Genomic DNA, 20,951 nt, shown 5'->3' with positions numbered 1-20,951 from the left:
GCGGGTAGGAGTGTTGGGCCAGTAACCGAAAGGTTGTTGGATCGAAATCCCGAGCTGACAAGGTAAAGATCTGTCGTTCTGCCCCTGACCAAGCAGTTAACCCACTGTTCCCTGGGTGCCGATGATGTCGATTAAGGCAGCACCCAACACCTCTCTGATTCAGAGGGGTTGGGTTAAATGCGGAAGACACATTTCAGTTGAATGCATTCAGTTGTACAACTGACTAGGTATCCCCCTTTCCATTCAATGCAAATGTTGTTGATCAGTAGGCTAATATCAGTCCCAAATGGAAGACAATTTAATACTAACTTGTAATTATTTTGCACTATGGCCTATTTATTGCCTTACCTCCATAACTTACTACATTTGCACACACTGTATATAGATTTTCTATTGTGTTATTGACTGTATGTTTTGTTTTATCCCATGTGTAACTCTGTGTTGTTGTTGTTTTTATCGCACTGCTTTGCTTTATCTTGGCCAGGTCGCAGTTGTAAATGAGAACTTGTTCTCAACTGGCTTACCTGGTTAAATAAAGGTGAAATAAATTTTTTTTAACAGATTGTTGGTCATCTAGCACCATAGATTCCACTGATCAGCCAAAACAAGCTCAATAACTCAATGCATGCACACACTCCTATTGAATATGCATTTACCTGTATTGTGAATAGGCCTAGGCCATCTTAATTGACCCAGTTTATCAATAGATTTACAATTCAAATAAAGTATTACCATTATGTTGTAATGTAGTTAGATTGGTAAAAACAAAGTCAAATGTATTGTTTGATTTAAAAAATGGATGCATTAATGCATACATGTCTCGGAAATGTTGTCATCAAAATTGTCACCTTTAATGATATTGAATATTGGCCTTAAATAACGGTCATCGGCCTCCTTGACCCCCAAAAATCATTATCAGCACTAACAAATCCATATTGGTCGTTCTCTAGTGTGAGAACGACCAACTAACTCCTTGCTCCGGCCAAACGCTACGCCACGCCCACAAACGTTAGTTTCTTCTCCGCAATGAGTCTGGACTCAGTACCTCCCCGACAATTTCTAGAACGCGAACACATTCTAACCGTTCTGATTGGTCCCAGAAACTGATGGGTTGGGTCAGAGCCAGAACACACATGGATAAAGCGGCGTTTAGAAAATTAGTCATTGGCTTTGAACTAGAGAATGCCGTTGGAGGGGATGGCCGCCATTTTACGGGCTCCTGACCAATTGTGCTATTTTGTGTTTTTTTGGCGCTGATCTTAAAGTTTCATAGGACCGAAAAGAGCTTCTGGACATCAAAACACCGATTACTAACCCCGTTTTGGATGAGGACTTCTATTTCAACAAATCCGAGGTAAAGGACATATTGCTCAGACCAGACCCAAATCCCTGTCACACGGAGTAGGAGAGGCCGCTATAGGGGCCAGCGTGCGGGATACCTAACAAGAATTAGACGGTGAGTGGATAAGTCGCCCTTACCCTCCGTTCTATTGGTGAACGTGCAATCACTGGAAAATAAACTGGATGAGCTCCGTTCAAGACTATCCTATCAACGTGATCTGAAGAACTGTAATATCCTATGTTTCACAGAGTCGTGGCTGAACAAGGACATGGAAAATATAAATCTAGCTGGTTTTTCTATACATCGGCAGGTCAGAACAGCTGTGTCCGGTATGAGGCGAGGGGTGGGTGAGTCTCTTTGTCAACAACAGTTGGTGCGCGATCTCTAATATTAAGGAAGTCTCAAGGTTCTGCTCGCCTGAGTTAGAATACCTCATTATAAACAGTAGACCACATTATTTACCAAGAGAAAATGCTCAGCCAGATGAGACGCTTCTAGTGGCCTGTGGATTTTAATGCAGGGAAACTGAAATCCGTTTTACCTAATTTCAACCAACATGTCTCCTGTGCAATTAGAGGCGAAAAAACTCTAGATCACCTCTATTCTACACACAGAGGCGCATACAAAGCTCTCCCTCGCCCTCCATTTGGCAAATCTGACCATAACTCCATCTTCTTAATTCCATCTTAAAAGCAAAAACTCAAACAGGAACTACCAGTGATGCCCTCAATACGGAAGTGGTCCGGTGAAGCAGACGCTAAACTACAGGACTGTTTCGCTAGCACAGATTGGAATATGTTCCGGGATTCATCCGATGGCATTGAGGAGTTTACCACATCAGTCAACGGCTTCATTAATAAGTGCATTAACAACGTAGTCCCCACAGTGACCGTACCCTAACCAAAAGCCATGGATTACAGGCAACATCCGCACTGAGGTAAAGGCTAGAGCTGCCACTTTCAAGCAGCGGGACAGAAATCCGGACACTTATAAGAAATTCTGCTACGCCCTCCGACAAACCATCAAACAGGCAAAGTGTCAATACAGGACTAAGATCGAATCCTACTACACCGGCTCTGACGCTCGTCGGATGTGGCAAGGCTTTCAAACTATCACAGATTAAAAAGGCAAACCCAGCTGCGAGCTGCTCAGTGACGCAAGCCTACCAGATGAGCTAAATGCCTTTTATGCTCGCTTCGAGGCATGCAACACTGAGCCATGCATGAGAGCACCAGCTGTTCCGGACGACTGTGTGATCACGCTCTCCGTAGCCGATGTGAGTAAGACCTTTAAACAGGTTAACATTCACAGACAGATTACCAGGATGCGTACTCACAGTATGCGCTGACCAGCTGGCAAGTGTCTTCACTGACATTTTCAAACTCTCCTTGACCCAGTCTGTAATACCCATATGTTTCAAGCAGACCACCATAGTCCCCGTGCCCAAGAATGCCAAGGGAACCTCCCCCATTCACATCGACGGGGCTGTAGTGGAGACTGTCGAGAGCTTCAAGTTCCTCGGTGTCCACATCACTAAGGACCTATCAGGGTCCAAACACAGTCGTGAAGAGGGTACGACAACGCCTCTTCCCCCTCAGGAGGCTGAAAAGATTTGGCATGGGTCCTCAGATCCTCAAAAAGTTATACAGCTGCACCATTGAGAGCATCTTGACTGGCTGCATCACCGCTTGCTATGGCAACTGCTCGGCATCAGATCCGCAAGGCGCTACAGAGGGTAGTGCATACAGCCCAGTACATCATTGGGCCGAGCTCCCTGTCATCCAGGACCTCTATGCCAGGCGGTGTCAGAGGAAGGCCCTAACAATTGTCAAAGACTCCTGCCACCCAAGTCACAGTCTGTTCTCTCTGCTACCGTGCGGCAAGCAGTACTGGAGGGCCAAGTCGGGGACCAAAAGGCTCCTGAACAGCTTCTACTGCAAAGCCATAAGACTACTGAACAGTTAATCAAATGGCTACCCAGACTTTCTGCTTTTCACCCCCTTTTCACCCCTACCTACATGTACATAGTACTTCAATCAATCACCTAACCAAACCTACAATCACCCCAACTACCTCGTACCCCAGTACACTGACTTGGTCCCGGTACTCCTTGTATATAGCCTGTACATAGCCTCGTTATTGTTATTTTATTGTGTTATTTTATTGTGTTACTATTATCTTTATCTATTTGCTAATATTCATACTTTTTAACTGCATTGTTGGGAAAGGGCTCGTAAGTAAACATTTCACTGTAAAGTCTACACTGGTTGTATTCGGCGCATGTGACATATACAATTTGATTTGATTTGATACTCTGGTTATGATCCAATCATTGATTATTTTGTTTAGTACAACACCCTTCACCACAAACGACTTCAACGATGGCAGTCTCAGACTTGAGTATGTAACGAACATAGAGCAGCAGAAGAATTCAGTTTGAGTAGTCAGGCAAGGGAAATGGTGCATTTCTGGATATAAATAAATTAGGATTGTGATTGGGGAGGGGATTGAAATTGAAGGAAGATGCCTGGAATAGGCCAAAAGGGGGTTGTAGTCAGAGAAGTGATAGAGGTCAGTGTTAGGATGTTTGAGGTACACGTTGATTGGAGGCCTGGTTGTCAAGAGATGGGGGAAAGAGAGGCATTGGGGCAATGTGCACAGTAGTGTAAGCAGGGTATGTATAACTGGACCTCAAGGGGTGAGAATATAATGTGGTCATATCAATCTTAATTATTTTCGTCAAAATGTAATGTTTCATGCTTTTTATGAAAGTCTGTCCAAATACATTTCTGCCGCCACCAACAATGCTATGCCTATTGGCCATACATCAAATCCACAAAGCCTACAGTAATTTGATATGATAATGATGGGTACACCAAAATTATCGACACCGACCATACTGATCACTTGTCGCAGGCATTTTGCTGATATCATTCATTACGATATGTATCATATACTAGAGAAATTTGAAGTTCGAAATAAAATAGGTTTGCTAAAATTGGTGATTATTAATGGGACAATTAATTGATGGCTACAACCATCAAAATAGTAATTGTAGTTTAAAAGATAATTTAAAAAATAATAATTGAAAACTGAGGTGCACATTAATGTTATACACTTATCTTTCTATGTATCATTATCGCATGAATTCATACAATTTATTGCGATATGGATTTTTGTCAATATCGCCCAGCTCTAGACTCCATAACATAACTACACAGTGAAATATGAGTATTTTCCCTTCACAGACCAGCCAGGATCTTGGTCCCTCGTGTTAATTCGCTGCTCTAGAACTAAAACCTCTCTCACTCTTTTTTGTTGGCCTGCTTTAGTCCATAATGCAGCTATCATCCGCAGGGGTACTTCCATTTATTGGATTATATATTATTGTTATTTGTGCATTCATTCAATATAACTCTGTGTCTTTATGATGAAAATGTCAATTTTCACTTTGTTAATTCGGTAAGCTTTTTCAGTTTAGCGCACCGTTGCGATCCCCCTTTCCCCTTGAGCGGCTGGTGTACTGCGTTGCATGCTGGTACCTGCAGTCCTTACTCCTCCCACTGCATGATTTGTATCGTTTGGGCGTGGGTAGCCAAACACTACAAGTCCCAGACTATCAGTCCACCTTCTTGCCTCTCTCCCACCAGACCGTAGACCGAGATACTGTACGGACTGTCTTGACGAACCCCCCCTGACTTTCAGAACCGAAAACCGTCGAGATTAGTGAACAGCAACCGACAAGAACGGAAGACTTGATTCTCGCTGGAGCCGTGACACATACTGTTAATTTATACCCTGGGCGAACGGGTTTGTAATTGTTTGTGCCATTTGACATCGTTATCTTGCTTGCTAATTACCTTTCGAATTATTCAGTATCAGGGACGAGAAGACTCGGTTCGGGTCGGACTCTTGCATGTCTTTGAACACAGAAGCGGTTCGGTAAGGGCTGATGAAAGAGTCAAATCAACATTTTGTGTCGCACGGCTGGAGATAAATACAGTAGCCTGTCTAAACATGCTTAGCACTGTGTAATGCAGACCAATACTGGCTTTGCGGAGACTTTGCTGCGCAGGGATCTGAAAATTGTTCGTGGTATTTTGAACATGAGTTACGTTTTGTTTTCCTTATTGTGTATGGTGCACGTTACAGTAGCCAACTACAAGTTATTTGTAAATTGTTGCCCTACCCTCTGTTAGTTCTGAAATACTTTTCATACGAAAATGAGCTTAGGAAACAGTTAAAGTGTAATATATCCCTCATACAATCAATATTAGTCTATGCAATACAGTCCAACGTTATATCATTTCATCGTTTCTTCAGTCATGTTATTTATCAGTAAAATACGTCATGGACAGTAACTCGTGGTTTATGGATTGATTAAATAATATAGTCATTGGAGTTTGGAATGTTTATTCCGCGATATTTGGTTGTTGATTTATGTTGGCTTCATTATGTGACGGTTGTTGGGCACATAATGCATGTATCGTGCAAGTGCGGATGGACGATGTAAGTATTTGATAGGGCAAAGGAAATTCTCGTGTCAGTCGTTTCGTTCTAGATATTGGAAATGGATGCATTGTAGGCTATTGTGCTGGGTGCTATCGCATCATTCTCGCTTCAAAAATCAAGGGTAAATTTGGTTCCATTTTGATCATGTGTAGTCTGTCTTGGACATACTGATCACCTGAGAGGCAATAGTATCGTCCTTACCGATTATCATACTACTGCTCGCTAGCTCTATGGGCAAGTGGGATGCCCGGAGTTTTAGCATGAATATGTTGGTTTTATAGAGATTAAACCAATTTCTCAATTAGTTGAAATAGTGGAATAAAACGACCCCGCTCGTCGACTATTTTCTGCATTTTCAAATGCTTAGATTTGACACTCGGATGCGTCTCTTTTGTGCATGTGTGCTCCGGGCTGCGCAGTCAGTTGACCAGGCGGACAAGTCATCTCGAGTCAGAGGGAGATCAAGTCATCTCGAGTCAGAGGGAGATTATTTTATTCTTATTTAGACGTAGCCGAATTACTCTATGGGATAACCACGTCATTATAGTTGGGACTGGTGTGACTTTGTTTTGCCAGCATGGTGTGCAGACTGACAGCATGAGAAATTAAAACCAAAATATGTTTCTCAAATACATCCTAGCATTCCAATGGGCTACTCATCGGAGGAGACGGCGTATCTGCAGCACAAAGACAAACTAGCAGTATAAGCAAGTAGCAACATGAGGTTATGCGATAATGAATGCAAACGCCTCTCATATTCAGTTATAGATGCTTGCAACTATATTCAGCCCATGTTTAACGATTTCAGCGGAGAGATGCAGCCTACCTGGGCTGTCACTCACGTTTTCCGGTACGGGTATGTTTCGCCAACTACAATGATCTCAACACCCGGTACATTCCTCTGATATTTGCTGGGGGATAGTTATACCGGACCCATTTGTAGTCATCCCATTTATTGTAGGGTGGGGTGGCTGCCTCACCTTTCCTCGTAGGGTGTGTTGACGTGTGTAGGGTGGATGTCTGAAAGCTTTTAAATTATTGCTTTCGGTCAGATATATTCATGAAGTTGCCATTCTTTAGGAATAACGTTACTGGAAGATTCAAATTATTGTGCATGCATATGATACTTAGTCTCCTGGCCTGTCTGTATGAAAGTATGAAAATTTATGCACTCACTAACTGTATGTCGCTCTGGATAAGAGCGTCTGCTAAATGACTTAAATGTCTGTCTGATTACATGTCACTGCTAATTGCTCTCTTTGCTTTGGAATTTGGGCATCATGGTCAAGGGCTCAAGGCGAAGGGAAACAGAAGCTAGATTTGTATTTTGAGGCTTCTTTACTCCCGGTGCTTTGAGATATACCAACTTTAGAATTCATTCTTGAATAATAGAGTATATGTAGTTAAGATTAAGAATTTGAATTACATTATATGGCATCATCTCTCAGGTTCTCCTTGCCCCTCAGATTGATCTCTAACATGAGCTGGAAATGAGCTGAGGGTTAAGGCCGCATGAATGAGTTTGGTAGAGAGGGAGTTCAGAATGATGTATCATTAAGGGTGGTGAGGAAACCATTACCATGCCTACCATGTTTCTACTTCTCTCCGTGGTCTCAGCCAGTCCACTCTGCTGCAGCGTGCATGGCTTGGTCAGCACTGACCACGTCCATCCATGCAACAGTAAAGGAGAACTGTGAGAGAGGTCATAAAATATGGTTTCCATCTATCAAGCAATATGTGACAATTTCCCTTGGTGAAAAGGGAAAAAGCAATAACTCCTATGTTAGTATCATTATGTCCATGCAAATAGGCCTACTCATAGTTAAATTACAAAATATACATATTGAGTAAGTGAAAGTTATTGGCAAATATGCCTTGTACCAATATTGGATATTTCTTGATAATATGAATATAACATAACAAAGAAAAAACAATATAAAATATAAAGTAATATAATGTCAATGTTTTACTTCAACAATCAATTTACCTTCCTGGATCTTGTCACTGAGGACAGTGTGACGTCTCGCGTCATCAAGCTTCTCTTACACACAGAAAACGATCAAACAATTTCTCAATAAAAAACGTTTAAAAATCACTAAACGATTATGTTTATCCTAAATGTGCCAACTTAACATGAATTAATGCTACTTTTAGGAATGTATAGTAGCGTTAGCAGTAGGCTGGCTAATCGGTTCTGTAACACGACAAGGTGACTGATATTTTGCTAACCTCTTCTATGGCAAGACTCATGACCTAAGAAGGAGGCATTTGACCAGTTTCGGGTGTATTGAGCCAATGTCAGAGTGAGCAATGTCAGAGTCCGGAATACAAATATATAGACACTATATATAGAAATGTATGTGGACACCCCTTCAAATTAGTGGATTCGGCTATTTCAGCCACACCCGTTGCTGACAGGTATATAAAATCCAGCACACAGCCATGCAAACATTGGCAGTAGAATGGCCTTACTGAAGAGCTCAGTGACTTTCAATGTGGCACCTTCATAGGATGCCACCTTTCTAACAAGTCAGTTCGTAAAATATCTGCCCTGCTAGAGCTGCCCCTGGTCAACTGTAAATGCTGTTATTGTGAAGTGGAAACGTCTAGGAGCAACAACAGTTCAGCCGCGAAGTGGTAGGCCACACAAGCTCACAGAAGGGGACTGCCCAGTGCTGAAGCACGTAGTGTGTAAAAAATCGTCTGTCCTCGGTTGCAACACTCAGTACCGAGTTCCAAACTGCCTCTGGAAGCAACGTCAGCACAATAACTGTTCGTCTGGAGCTTCATGAAATGGGTTTCCATGGCTGAGCAGCCGCACATAAGCCCAAGATCACCATGCCAATGCCAAGCATCGGCTGGAGTGGTGTAAAGCTCGCCGCCATTGGACTCTGGAGCAGTGAAAACGCGTTCTCTGGAGTGATGAATGTCCGATGGACGAATCTGGATTTGGAGGACGCCAGGAGAACGCTACCTGCCCCAATGCATAGTGCCAACTGTAAAGTTTGGTGGAGGAGAAATAACGGTCTGGGGCTGTTTTTCATGGTTCGGGCTAGGCCCCTTAGTTCCAGTGAAGGGAAATCTTAACGCTACAGCAATACAATGACATTCTAGACGATTCTGTGCATCCAACTTTGTGTCAACAGTTTGGGGAAGGCCCTTTCCTGTTTCAGCATGACAATGCCCCCGTGCACAAAGCAAGGTCCATACAGAAATGGTTTGTCGAGATCGGTGTGGAAGAACTTGACTGGCCTGCACAGAGCCCTGACCTCAACCCCAACGAACATCTTTGGGCTTTGGGATGAATTGGAACGCCGACTGCGAGCCAGGCCTAATCGCCCAACATCAGTGCCCAACCTCACTAATGCTCTTCTGGCTGAATGGAAGCAAGTCCCCGCAGCAATGTTCCAAAATCTAGTGGAAATACTTTCCAGAAGAGTGGAGGCTGTTACAGCAGCAAAGGGGGGGACCAACTCCATATTAATGCCCATTTTTTTTGGAACGAGATGTTCGACAAGCAGGTGTCCACATACTTTAGGTCATGTAGTGTATGTATGTATCATAAGTTGAATGCACCAATTTGTAAGTCGCTCTGGATAAGAGCGTCTGCTAAATGATGTAAATTAAATGTATGTATGTATGTATGTACACTACCAGTCAAAATTGACACACCTACTCATTCAGTAAGGTTTTTCTTTATTTTTAAAATGTTTTACATTGTAGAATAATAGTGAAGACATCAAAACAATGAAATAACACATATGGAATCATGTAGTAACCAAAAAACTGTTAAACAAATCAAAATATATTTTATATTTGAGATTCTTCAAATAGCCACACTTTGCCTTGATGACAGCTTTGCACTCTCTTGGCATTCTCTCAACCAGCTTCATGAGGTAGTCACCTGGAATGCATTTCAATTAACATGTGTGCCTTTTTAATTTATTTCCTTCTTGCGTTTGAGCCAATCAGTTGTGTTGTGACAAGGTAGGGGTGTATACAGAAGACAGCCCTATTTGGTAAAAGACCAAGTCCATATTATGGCAAGAACTGCTCAAATAAGCAGCAAACAGAAACGACAGTCCATCATTACTTTAAGACATGAAGGTCAGTCAATACGGAACATTTCAAGAACTTTGAAAGTTTCTTCAAGTGCAGTCGCAAAAACCATCAAGCGCTATGATGAAACTGGCTCTCATGAGGACCGCCACAGGAAAGGAAGACCCAGAGTTACCTCTGCTGCAGAGGACACATTCATTAGAGTTACCAGCCTCAGAAATTGCAGCCCAAATAAATGCTTCACAGAGTTCAAGTAACAGACACATCTCAACATCAATTGTTCAGAGGAGACTGCGTGAATCAGGCCTTCATGGTTGAATTGCTGCAAAGAAACCACTACTAAAGGACACCAATAAGAAGAAGAGACCTGCTTGGGCCAAGAAACATGAGCAATGGACATTAGACCGGTGGAAATCTGTCCCTTAGTCTGATGAGTCCAAATTTGAGATTTTTGGTTCCAACCGCCGTGTCTTTGTGAGACGCGGTGTGGGTGAACGGACGATCTCCGCATGTGTAGTGCTTTGCTGGTGACACTGTCTGTGATTTATTTATAATTCAAGGCACACTTAACCAGCATGACTACCACAGCATTCTGCAGCGATACGCCATCCCATCTGGTTTGGGTTTAGTGGGACTATCATTTGTTTTTCAACAGGACATTGACCCAACACACCTCCAGGCTGTGTAAGGGCTATTTCACCAAGAAGGAGAATGATTGAGTGCTGCATTAGATGACCTGGCCTCCACAATCCCCCGACCTTAACCCAATTGAGATTGTTTTGGATGATTTGGACGGCAGAGTGTAGGAAATGCAGCCAACAAGTGCTCATCATATGTGGGAACTTCTTCAAGACTGTTGGAAAAGCATTCCAGGTGAAGCTGGTTGAGAGAATGCCAAGAGTGTGCAAGCTGTCATCAAGGCAAAGGGTGGCTATTTGAATAATCTCAAATATAAAATATATTTTGATTTGTTTAACACTTTTTTGGTTACTACATGATTCCATAAGTGTTATTTCATTGTTTTGATGTCTTCACTATTATTCTACAATGCAGAAAATAGTACATATAAAGAAAAACCCTTGAATGAGTAGGTGTGTCCAAACTTTTGACTGGTACTGTATGTCTGTATGTATGTATGAACAGTGTGTATGTGTGTGTATATAATTTGGATTTGATTTATTAGGATCTCTATTAGCTGACGCCAATGGCAACAGCTAGTCTTACTGGGGTCCGACATATAACAAAGAAGACATTACAGACAAAATACTGTACAATTTACAAACATTAACATGTAGTGTAATGGTGTGTATAGACAGTATATGAATAGGAAAGGTGAGTACAGCAGTAATTATATAGAATGAGCCTTGACTACAATACAGTATATACATATGAAGTGGGTAAAACAGTATGTAAACATTATTAAAATGACCAGTGTTCAATGACTATGTACATAGGGCAGCAGTCTCAAAGGTGCAGGGTAGAGTACCGGGTTGTAGCCGGCTGGTAAAAGTGGAAATAATAAATGCAATATATGTGCAATTGTCTCTTTTTTAGAACAACTGTGTTTTTCAGAACATTTTACATTATCGAAAAAGTAAATGCAGTCAGAACTTTGTTTTATGTTAAAGATCATACTAAGTCTTCTATCTGTTTATTCAACAGCATAGCGTCCTATACAGAGGAAGACCCCATTGCTGCAGACCTGAGGTCAGGTACACCTAAAGAATGCTGTGTTAAAGAAACACATATGCAGGTAATTTTTGTGCCTGAACACTGACTGAGTGAACTGTCAGCTTCACAGATGATGCTATGGTGCTTTACCTGGGAGATATTTACATGAGCAGTGAACATAGGCTTAATGTAACTTTTTCTTGTTATCTAGGTGGATCCCACTCCAATGAATGTAGGGGATGGAGGCACAGTGAGCAGAGAGATCGGTGCTCCGATTAAAGCATTTGCGAGCATGGTGGGGAATCCCTCTCAGACGCTGCCCCCGAAGCTCAGAGGAGATGTGTCCCTCAGTCAGCAAAACAAGACCACCACAGCAACAGACTGTAAAATGCCGGTCAACGTCTGTTCAGACCCTAGCAACTTCAACCATTGCCCAGTGGTCTCTCCCCCTCAAGAACACAACAATGCTCCAACGTCAGGCCTTCCCCTCATTAGCTCTGACAAGAGAACAGACAAGAGGTCAGAGGTCCCCAAACCCAAGGCTGATGGTCCTGGGGTCTTTCCCACACATCAGTGGCCGTGTGGTACAAAGAACAGACCTGAGGACCCAGTTAACACAAGCCACAGTAGTGTGACGTCCAATAAGAAACCACATACTCAGACCCAGTCAGTGATTAGTCTTCCCGCTGGGTTTCAATGCTCAACTCTGTTTAAACCAGGCCAGCCTGTTACTTTTCTTCCCTCCACTAACTTTTCATCTCCACTCTGCAAAATCACTCTTCCACCCGCATTGGGTCAGATCGCAGCATTGAGAGAAGCCACAGCCAGCCAGTTTCAGAAGGGGAGTCAACCACAAAGCGCAGATGCTGGTGTGGCACCACTGCTGCAGACTTATCCATATCACTTCTCAGTGGGTCGATGTCCAGCACCTCAAAAGAAAACACCCAACTCAACACCCAAACTCAAATGTAACTCGACGTCCAGTAGCAAGAGCTCCAAAGCTGGAAGGGAGCATAAATCCACCATCGCCTCAGTGGTGGCCTCTCCCACTATCGCGCTCCCAATACAGCACCCAGCATTAGGCTCTGCCCTACCAACCCGCTTCACGTTGTCTCCCTCTGCTGCCATCTGCTGTGGCCCTGCACTGGCCAGCATCACCACTCAGGGCAGGCTGCTGAACCATGTGGAGAAAGACCTTACGCACCGCAGTTCAGACAAGACATCCGTAGGCTTTCTAAAACTGAAGGCTCCATCTGCTGCTGAGGACCATGCGGTTGCTTGCCCGACTGAAGCAAGGGACGTGCCCCTCGACCTGTCGGCCAAGTCGAAGCGTCCAAAAACGGTCAAAGACCCTCCAAACACGGTTGCCACCACAGAGCATCTCCTTAATGAGGCACGTCAGAAAGTTGCCCTCCATCCAAAGAGGCCCCATACTGCCACGTATGGCTCTGCCGCACCATACCCCATCCTACCCAACACCCACCGAAATGGGGCTCTAAAGCAGACCAGTAGGCCCCTAACTCATCACAGTTTGGAAACCAACTCATCCTGGGTCAAAGGTTCCTCTCAAGGCCCCATTAATAACCTCCCAGGAACCTATGTAGGTGTGGCCAGCCCCATACTTGCTTCCACCCTGCGTAGCAAAGATGGGAAGGGGTCCTTTGAGGATGAGTTCCAGACTTTTGCTAGACAGGAGACTATCTCTATCATTGACCAAGGGGAACACCTGGCCTCAAGGGGAAAGAAGGCATCTTTCATGGCGAAGGGAAACCAGCACGTATATGGTATCAAGCACCCTAACAGTACCAGCCCAGCTGTAACACAAAGCTGTCCCTCTAAGGGGGCTTTTGCCACAGCTCTGCCCGGCTCTGCCAACTCACACTCTCATCAGAAATCTGGAAGTGTCAAAGCAGCAATCCCATACTCCCTCACTGTCCTCAAGCCGTTATGGCAGCGACCAGCACTTCTTCCTCACCAAGGTGCTTCTGTTCAGAGAAAGGTAATTCAAGGGACTCCCAAGGTCAAGAGGGACACAGGTTCAGATGGTCCCACATTTCAGAGTGCCCATCAAAGCCAGTCCAGAATGGAAGCCGAAAAGTGGGACAGAACCAAGTCCCCCCTGTCCAACCTTGAGTCCATAGTGAAGCAGAAAGCTCTAGAGACCACTGCATTGACCGGTGAGGGATACTGCCATCTATCACCTGTGGCATGCAGAAAGCCTGAAGTGGTGAGCTCCCACACTATGGGCCAGGACACATTGTTACATCAGACTGCTGCTTTTGGATGCCCACCTATCAGATCTGTGGAGAACAAAGAGACACTTTCCTTTCAAGGGGATTCCACACAAGTTATGAACAAACTTGAGAAAACAAGTGTCTCTGAGTCCCAAGAAAAGAGCACTGAGAAACATGTTAAACTGGGGGAGCAGGCAGGTGTCAAAGAGATACAGGTCTCTGCAAACAGCACCAGCCACACCCATGCCATTGGAAGCAGTGGTTCAGCTAACAGAAACAGGATGGACAGCAAATTGGCCAAGGAGTTGGAGGGAGGAACGGCCCCTGCTGGTCTCGCTCCCCATGCTAAATTGGAGGGGATTGCCCTATCCATCCTCACTGGCCAGTGTGCAGGGGTAGCTGAGGTGGAGAAGAAGACGAATGGAACTAAAGAGGAGTCCCCCACCAAAGCTACAGCTGCCTTCACCAAACAGAAGAAGCCCCCTAGTCCAAGGAAGCCAGCAAAGGAGAAGGCATCACCGGACCATTCAAAGAAGGCTGCTGCGCCAGTGAAGAAAAAGCAAGACCAGGAAACCACTCCAGTTAAGAAAGAACCAAGTCCCAAAAAGGTAAGTTGTTATTCTGCTGTTGTCATATTTAGAATTCCATTTAGATGAGTTGCTTTATGTGTTGTGCACAATGGCATTATTCGCTTTTGTTGGTTGAACAAAGAAAGAAAAATACTACATTCACACACTTGACTCTTGTCTGCATTTATAACGAAGCATAATGAAAAATATGTGAAATATCAACCACCCATCAAAACATACCTGTCTGTATTATTGCATTATGATTCAAGTATACTGTTTCTCCGTATGCTCTCCATCACCATCAAAGCTTTATGATCAATTACCTGAATGGCCCATTTAGTGCTCTCACTCTGTCCCTTGTGTGTTGCCACAAAAGAAACCATGTGCACCTGTACTGGAGCACAGTCTGTCGCTGGCGGAACCATCCCCACACAGGGAGGAGGGGGAGAACACTCGCAGGGAGAAGAGCAGCCCCACTGATAACAAGCAGGCTGCTCACAACAAACCAGGTAGGTCTGTCTCTTATGATAGTCTAGAATAGAACTCCACATACTACGTCAGCCATCTAATCAGAAATCCTTCATTATGATTCCTCTGTCCACTTTGTTTTTGAGTGAGTCTGTTTTTGACGTGGGTTCCACAGGTAGCGGGAGCAGTCCTCTCCCCAGTCCCCAGAGATGTGAGACTCCAGTCTCCCTCAGCAGCCCTGGCAGACCCAGTAAGGAGCCAGTGTCCTCAGAGAGCTCCACCCCCAGGCTGAGGAGGGGCCGACGGAGGGCTGATGAGGCTCGGCTGGACGACTGGGGCTTCGCTACTCCCTCTCCTCCACCTCCCCCAACTCCTCCTCCCCCCCCTATATACCCTCCCCCCCAGCCTGCCCGCCGGCCCAGGGGCAGACCGCGCACCAACCCCCTGCCTGAGAAGGCTGACCAGTGCAAGGCCAGGCCCGCCCCCAGCACTGAGGGAGACACCCTGAAACGCAAGAAACGGAACCGCTGCCGGAACAGGAAGTACCAGAATGGGGAGTATATCACGGCGAAGGACAAGGATGGAGAGGGGGAGGAGAGATCTGTCCCCACCAGGCAGGGCACTCGATCTGGATCAGGTACTGTTCACCTGGATATTAAAATTAAAAGACAGTGCAGTTGAAGGTTTGTTTGGATGTGGTGCTTACACAGTGCAAAGTTGGGTAGAGTTGAATGACTGAATATAACTGTATACAGTATAACTGATTTTGAATGCAGTAGCTTCCCTCTATTTGTAGTTTATTATGTGAAAACATCCATATATGTGCCATTAATCCACCCTTTATTTTGGATGGCACACTTCAGCAGAGATGGAAGGCATGTTTACTGTGATGGGCCTAGCCTCTAGCTGCCATCCACTACCAAACGTGTGAAGATTATACAAGAAGTCTTCCCAAACAAATCTTGTAGCTTCATATGAGCTTGTCTGTACACAGCTGGTGTTCCTCACCAGCATGAGAACACAACAACATTTAAATAACACCCAACACACTGCTTATAACCGTTGAGTAAATATTTTCTGTGTTGCGCTAGATTTGAGGACTGGCATGTACCCACGCCTCAGTGCCACTCTGACCTGCCGTGGCACCAGCCCAGAGCCTGGTCACAGAAGGCCATCGTTCACCCGCTCAGGGTCAGTGCGGCGCCCAGAGAGAGGGGCCTCCCCAGAGCCCAGCGACAAGCCCTCTGGGAAGAGGAAGTTCAAGAGCAAGCACTTGAGTGACACAGACGAGCCCAAGAAGGTAGGAAGTTTAGCAGCATCCATCGCAGAGGCCATAGATCTGGAGTTTCTGTTTCCTGTCAAACAGATCCTTGTTGTGAGATACAGTGTGCCATGATGCCCCCTTATGGCGCAAATCTGTACTACAACGTCTTAATTGTTTTTGTGCTCTGGCAGCTGATATCCTCCAGCGCAGGGTGTGAGGCCATTTGTCCTTGCTGTCACACTCCGTCACACATGACTTTCTCATTACCCTGCATTTCTAAAAAAAAAAATCATGCAGCTCAAGACCAAACGTTCCAGCTTGGCCAAGCGCCCTGCCTCTGTGGTAACGAATGACGACAGCCCCAGCGCTAAGAAACCAGCAGGCCTCCTGGCCACCCCTAAGGGCCCGACCTCCCCTCCAGCCAGTAAGAAGGGGACCTCAGGGAGGGGAGGGGCACCAGAGTCTCCCCCTAGCAGACCTGTTCCTCCAGAGGTTCGCCGGCTCATTGTCAACAAGAATGCCGGGGAGACTCTGCTACAAAGAGCTGCCCGATTGGGCTACCAGGTACTGCTCTACTGCTCCACCCAATCACCTTCCTGCATTCATACTCAGCGCTTTTCCCCCTGCCATTACTCAGGTGTGGTGGGCCCCATACCCCATACCAGACCCTAACCCCAAACAGATGTTTCAGTTTATCAAACATGAATGACATTACATTTACATTTTAGTCATTTAGCAGACCCTCTTATCCAGAGCGACTTACAGTTAATGCATTCATCTTAAGATAGCTAAGTAGCTAAATGTTTCCTCATTAAAGTAGTTATCAGCAAAGTCATGGCTAGTAGGAAAAGTTCAAGTGATGTTTTTGTTCTATTTGTTTTGGTGTATGGTGTTAAACCCCTGCTGTCTGTCCATCCCTGCTGCAGGACGTGGTGCACTACTGTCTGGAGAAGGATGTGCGGGAGGTCAATCGGCGTGACAACGCAGGTTACACGGCTCTCCATGAGGCGTGCTCTCGAGGCTGGAGCCATATCGTCCAGGTGCTGCTGAAGTACGGTGCCGACGTCAACTGCAGCGCCCAGGACGGAACACGGTGGGCTTCTAAGCACTACTGAACACTTAATGAGAGCTCAGACTTAATGATATTGTTTGCCATACACTCCTGAGTTGAAGGGTTATGCCTGCAATAAATCGCTTTCTGGGCTGTTGCATAAAATATAACATTCAAGCTTGGCTTAAATGAGATCCGTTGAAATGTATGTTAGTGGAAGAAGTGAAAAGTAACACATTTGTGCTATTGTATTTTGTCAGGCCCATCCATGACGCAGTAGCCAGTGATAACCTGCCTGTGGTGTGGATGCTGCTGAACCACGGGGCAGACCCCACCCTGACCACCTACTCTGGACAGACAGTGGTCAAACTGGCCCAGAGCCCCAGCATGAAGACCTTCCTCAAAGGTACTCTAACCTGTCATCTCCTTCACCTTTGACCTCTGTGACAGACATCACGCAACGTTGTCCATTGTCACAGGTCACTAGCATTGTCATTGGAGGATTGCTCATTTTGTTGATCTTATTGTCATTCATATCAGTGCCTGATGCTGTTTGATGTTTCCTGCTTTACACCAGAAAACATTAGTATTGATCAGTCTGTCCTGTTCAGAAAGTCACAGGGTAGTGTTTGGTGGCGTTTTAAATCTGACCCTGGATGTGCTTTGTTTCAGAATACTTCACAGACCTGGAGGGGAGAAGTGACCAGGACCCCAGTCTGCCATGGGACTTCTACAGCAGCTCTGTGTTTGGTAAGAAACCTTAGTTTGATTGGTTTATTTTCCTCACCATTGACCTCTGCATCCACTGCCATGTATCCACTGTTATCAGTGTTATGACTTGTATATGTCATGATTAGAATGCATAGTGTGGTTGTTAGGAACAGAACAGTCCACTAGGGGAGCCTTAAGCCCATGGTCAAACAAGAGGCGTTTAGTCCTCAGAACAAAGGTGAAGCGAGTTCTCCCGGCCATCCTGAGCTTACTTCACTAAATGTTTTTTCAGAGACTGGCCAGGAGGCATGCTGGGACTTCCTGCTCTCGCAGCGGGAGGAGGAGGAGAGAGACTTGAGGAAGGAGAGAGACTCCGATAGGGACTGTCTCCTGTTTGAATTTTCCTCTGAGCCCCTCTTACCCTGCTACCATGTCCAAGTGTCGTTAACCCAGGGGTGAGTCAACACCAAAGCAGAAAATCACCTGTCAACACACTCATTCACACACACAGTCCCAGCTTTTCCACCCATATTCTAGTGCTTTTGTTTCTGCTTGTCATTTTAAAACCAGAAGCACCTTTTGAAATTCTTGCAACCGCTCTTGTTGGATAGGCTCAGCTAGTTCTAATATCAACCATGTGTTTGTCCCTGACAGCTTTTGCAATTGGTTCCTGTTGACGGCTGTTCTGAAGCGGCTTAAGATGTCGTCCCGGATATTCGGGGCGCGGTACCCGCACTTGGAGGTGGTGAGCCTGGCGCGGACTGAGCTGTGGAGGCAGGTGTCGGTCAGCCAGGTGAGCACAGCCTCTGCACAGCCTCAGGGGGAGGAAGAGGAGGAGGACAGGGAGGAGGGGGAGGGGCCAGTGGAGCTGGTCCGCTGTGTACCGGAGCTCCAGGGACTGCTGGGTTCCTCCATTCACATCCTACAGGAGGGGGAGGGGGAGGAGGAAGGGGACAGGACGGATACAGCCACGCCCTGCAGCCGGTAGCCCACCCTCCTCTCACTCTCAGCCCCTCACACATCCAAACTGTTCCCCTACACGTTCCCAGTGTCTCAACCTAACCTCCCCGCGAGCAGCAGATCAAAGTAAACAATGTCTGGAGGCGCCGTCGTAACGGTAGTTGTGGCCAAACTCTGGCCACGCCACTGGGAAGAACACACCTCACTAATGACCTGGGACCTCCACATTGAGGAGAAATGGGGGTCACAGCAGCGCCACGTCGTGGATGGGTGCTCAGTGCTGGAGGGCAGCTTTCAGGTTCCAATCTGTAGGTATATTTCAGAATCCAAGAAAAAATCAGAAAACCGCTTTTTTTATTATTCTATATGTATATGGTAATATATGTATATCTTGCCACCAGGGTGAAAATATTTGGTTGTAATGTATTCGTGTGGCAAGGGATGGATGATGTTTAGGATTTTTTGTGTGTGGTTTAGTTTGTTAGTTCCTGAGGGAAAGCGAATATTTTTGGGTGGGAGATAATCCAAGGCTTTTATCTTGGTGAACTCTTGCGTGCAGCTAAGAGGCTTACGGCCGGGCCAGGATAGCTAACAGTGTCAGGAAGGCCCTGGGTCCAGATGGTTCCTCCGTTAACCTGGGAGACCCACAGAGAACAGACCACGGACACAGCCACACACACACACATCTGCCCAGCTAACAGAACCATAGAACCACAGTGATCCATTTCATCAATCAAACACACAGCACTCTGACTTTGAGTAGATTTGTTTGACTATTCTTTTGTCTTTCATTTTGCAGTGCACATGATTTCACCAAGTATCTTAGGTGTGTTAACCCGCGGCCTACCTATAGGCTTCTTACCCTCAGATCATGGATTAATTTAGTTGAACTTGAGAATGAATACTTGTTTACAGATCTCAACAGATGGAAAGGTGTCACTGTAGTTTTCTTCACTCTTCCTGCTTCCCCTATGATGGGAGTGAGAATACAATCCTGTGGATGACTTTCAGTAACTGAGAGGAAGTGCCACAAGGTATCTGTGGAGTCCAAGGTCCTCTGGTTAACCTTCCCTTTTCTGCATAAGACTGACTCACGGAAGGGATTTGATAGGTATCCTTTTACTGCTCCTTGCTCATCCCTCCTCTGTCCTCATTGTGTTACAGACCAACTCCAACGTGCTTTGTGGCGCGTGTTTTATTTACACTGTTTGTGCTTAATTTAATAGTTATTAATATATTTGAAAAATTGCTTTGTATGGTTGGTGCTTCATTTGAAATGTATAATTAAGGATCCCTTTATCCTCCCTGAGATTTTTGTTTCCCTTATTGCAAACAGTATTTTAACAAGCAAAAGTACAGTTTTATTGTACTGGTGCTAAGCTAGAATTTGTGTTGACAATCAATGAAGTTTTTGTTTGAAGTTAAAACCAATAAATTATATTTAATTAAGGTGAGGTGACAGAAATGTAAAGAAAGAGTATAATTTAATAACCTATGATGAAGAAAGTGGAATACATCTAGTCTGGAGAAGAGGACAATAATGTACTGCTTGTGTGAGTGCTGTTAAAACAGGTTAACCTTTTATTTGATTATTTTTTATTAAATCAACCAGAATAAAGCATGATTGTGAAGTATTGTTTGTGGGGTATTCATTTTACTCCTCTGAAAGCATAACCAGCTAGCACATTTACTTCCTTGGAAGTTGTGGGAACGTACGTTTTTGGTTTCCCATTGGTTCTGGGAATGAAGCAATACGTTTCCTGACCGGTAAAACTGAACGTTTTTTAAAACGTTCTGAGAACGGAAGTGAAAATGTCACCTGTTCTGGGAATGTTCATTTTTAGGTTGCATGGAGGTTCTGAGAACATTTTACTATGGTTCCCTGAATGTTTTCCTGGGAGGTTTTATTAACACTCTGAGAATGGAAATTATAGGTTATTTGGAGGTTTTTTAATAACTTCCTTAAAACTTACACTGAATGTTTCAATAAGGATTTTAATAACAATGCTATCTTATTTTGGGTTAACTTTTTTTAACTCCAAGCAGAGATAGGTCACATGGAAATTAATTTCCTTAGGCATTATTCATGGAAACATATATTTTTTATTGT

The 20,951-nt window shown here is 44.8% G+C and overlaps 1 protein-coding gene across 1 annotated transcript; it reads left to right on the top strand.

The window, feature by feature from the left end:
* Window positions 1–4,987: 4,987 nt before the first annotated feature.
* Window positions 4,988–20,472, top strand: LOC311107813 (BCL-6 corepressor-like protein 1). Its single transcript, XM_084150370.1, has 12 exons — window positions 4,988–5,284; window positions 11,576–11,666; window positions 11,796–14,426; window positions 14,764–14,900; window positions 15,035–15,492; window positions 15,947–16,155; window positions 16,417–16,683; window positions 17,046–17,212; window positions 17,431–17,576; window positions 17,843–17,920; window positions 18,174–18,336; window positions 18,536–20,472. Exons 1-12 carry the CDS (start codon window positions 5,259–5,261, stop codon window positions 18,867–18,869), a joined length of 4,707 nt encoding a protein of 1,568 aa, XP_084006496.1. The 5' UTR covers window positions 4,988–5,258; the 3' UTR covers window positions 18,870–20,472.
* The last annotated feature ends 479 nt before the right edge of the window (window positions 20,473–20,951 follow it).

The sequence above is a fragment of the Coregonus lavaretus genome (assembly GCF_964263955.1).
Source record: "Coregonus lavaretus genome assembly, chromosome: 32".
Lineage (NCBI taxonomy): Eukaryota > Metazoa > Chordata > Actinopteri > Salmoniformes > Salmonidae > Coregonus > Coregonus lavaretus.
Note: the sequence above shows the minus strand (reverse complement) of the source record. Positions and strands in the feature narration are given on the sequence as shown.

Bases quoted from the DNA above. Each gene is read 5' to 3' on its own strand.
- LOC311107813 (XM_084150370.1), top strand. From the start codon at position 5,259: ATGTCTTTGAACACAGAAGCGGTTCG. The intron at 14,901-15,034 runs GTCTGTCTCTTA...TTCCACAGGTAG, and splicing joins GCTCACAACAAACCAGGTAG to CGGGAGCAGTCCTCTCCCCA. The intron at 17,921-18,173 runs GTAAGAAACCTT...ATGTTTTTTCAG, and splicing joins CTACAGCAGCTCTGTGTTTG to AGACTGGCCAGGAGGCATGC.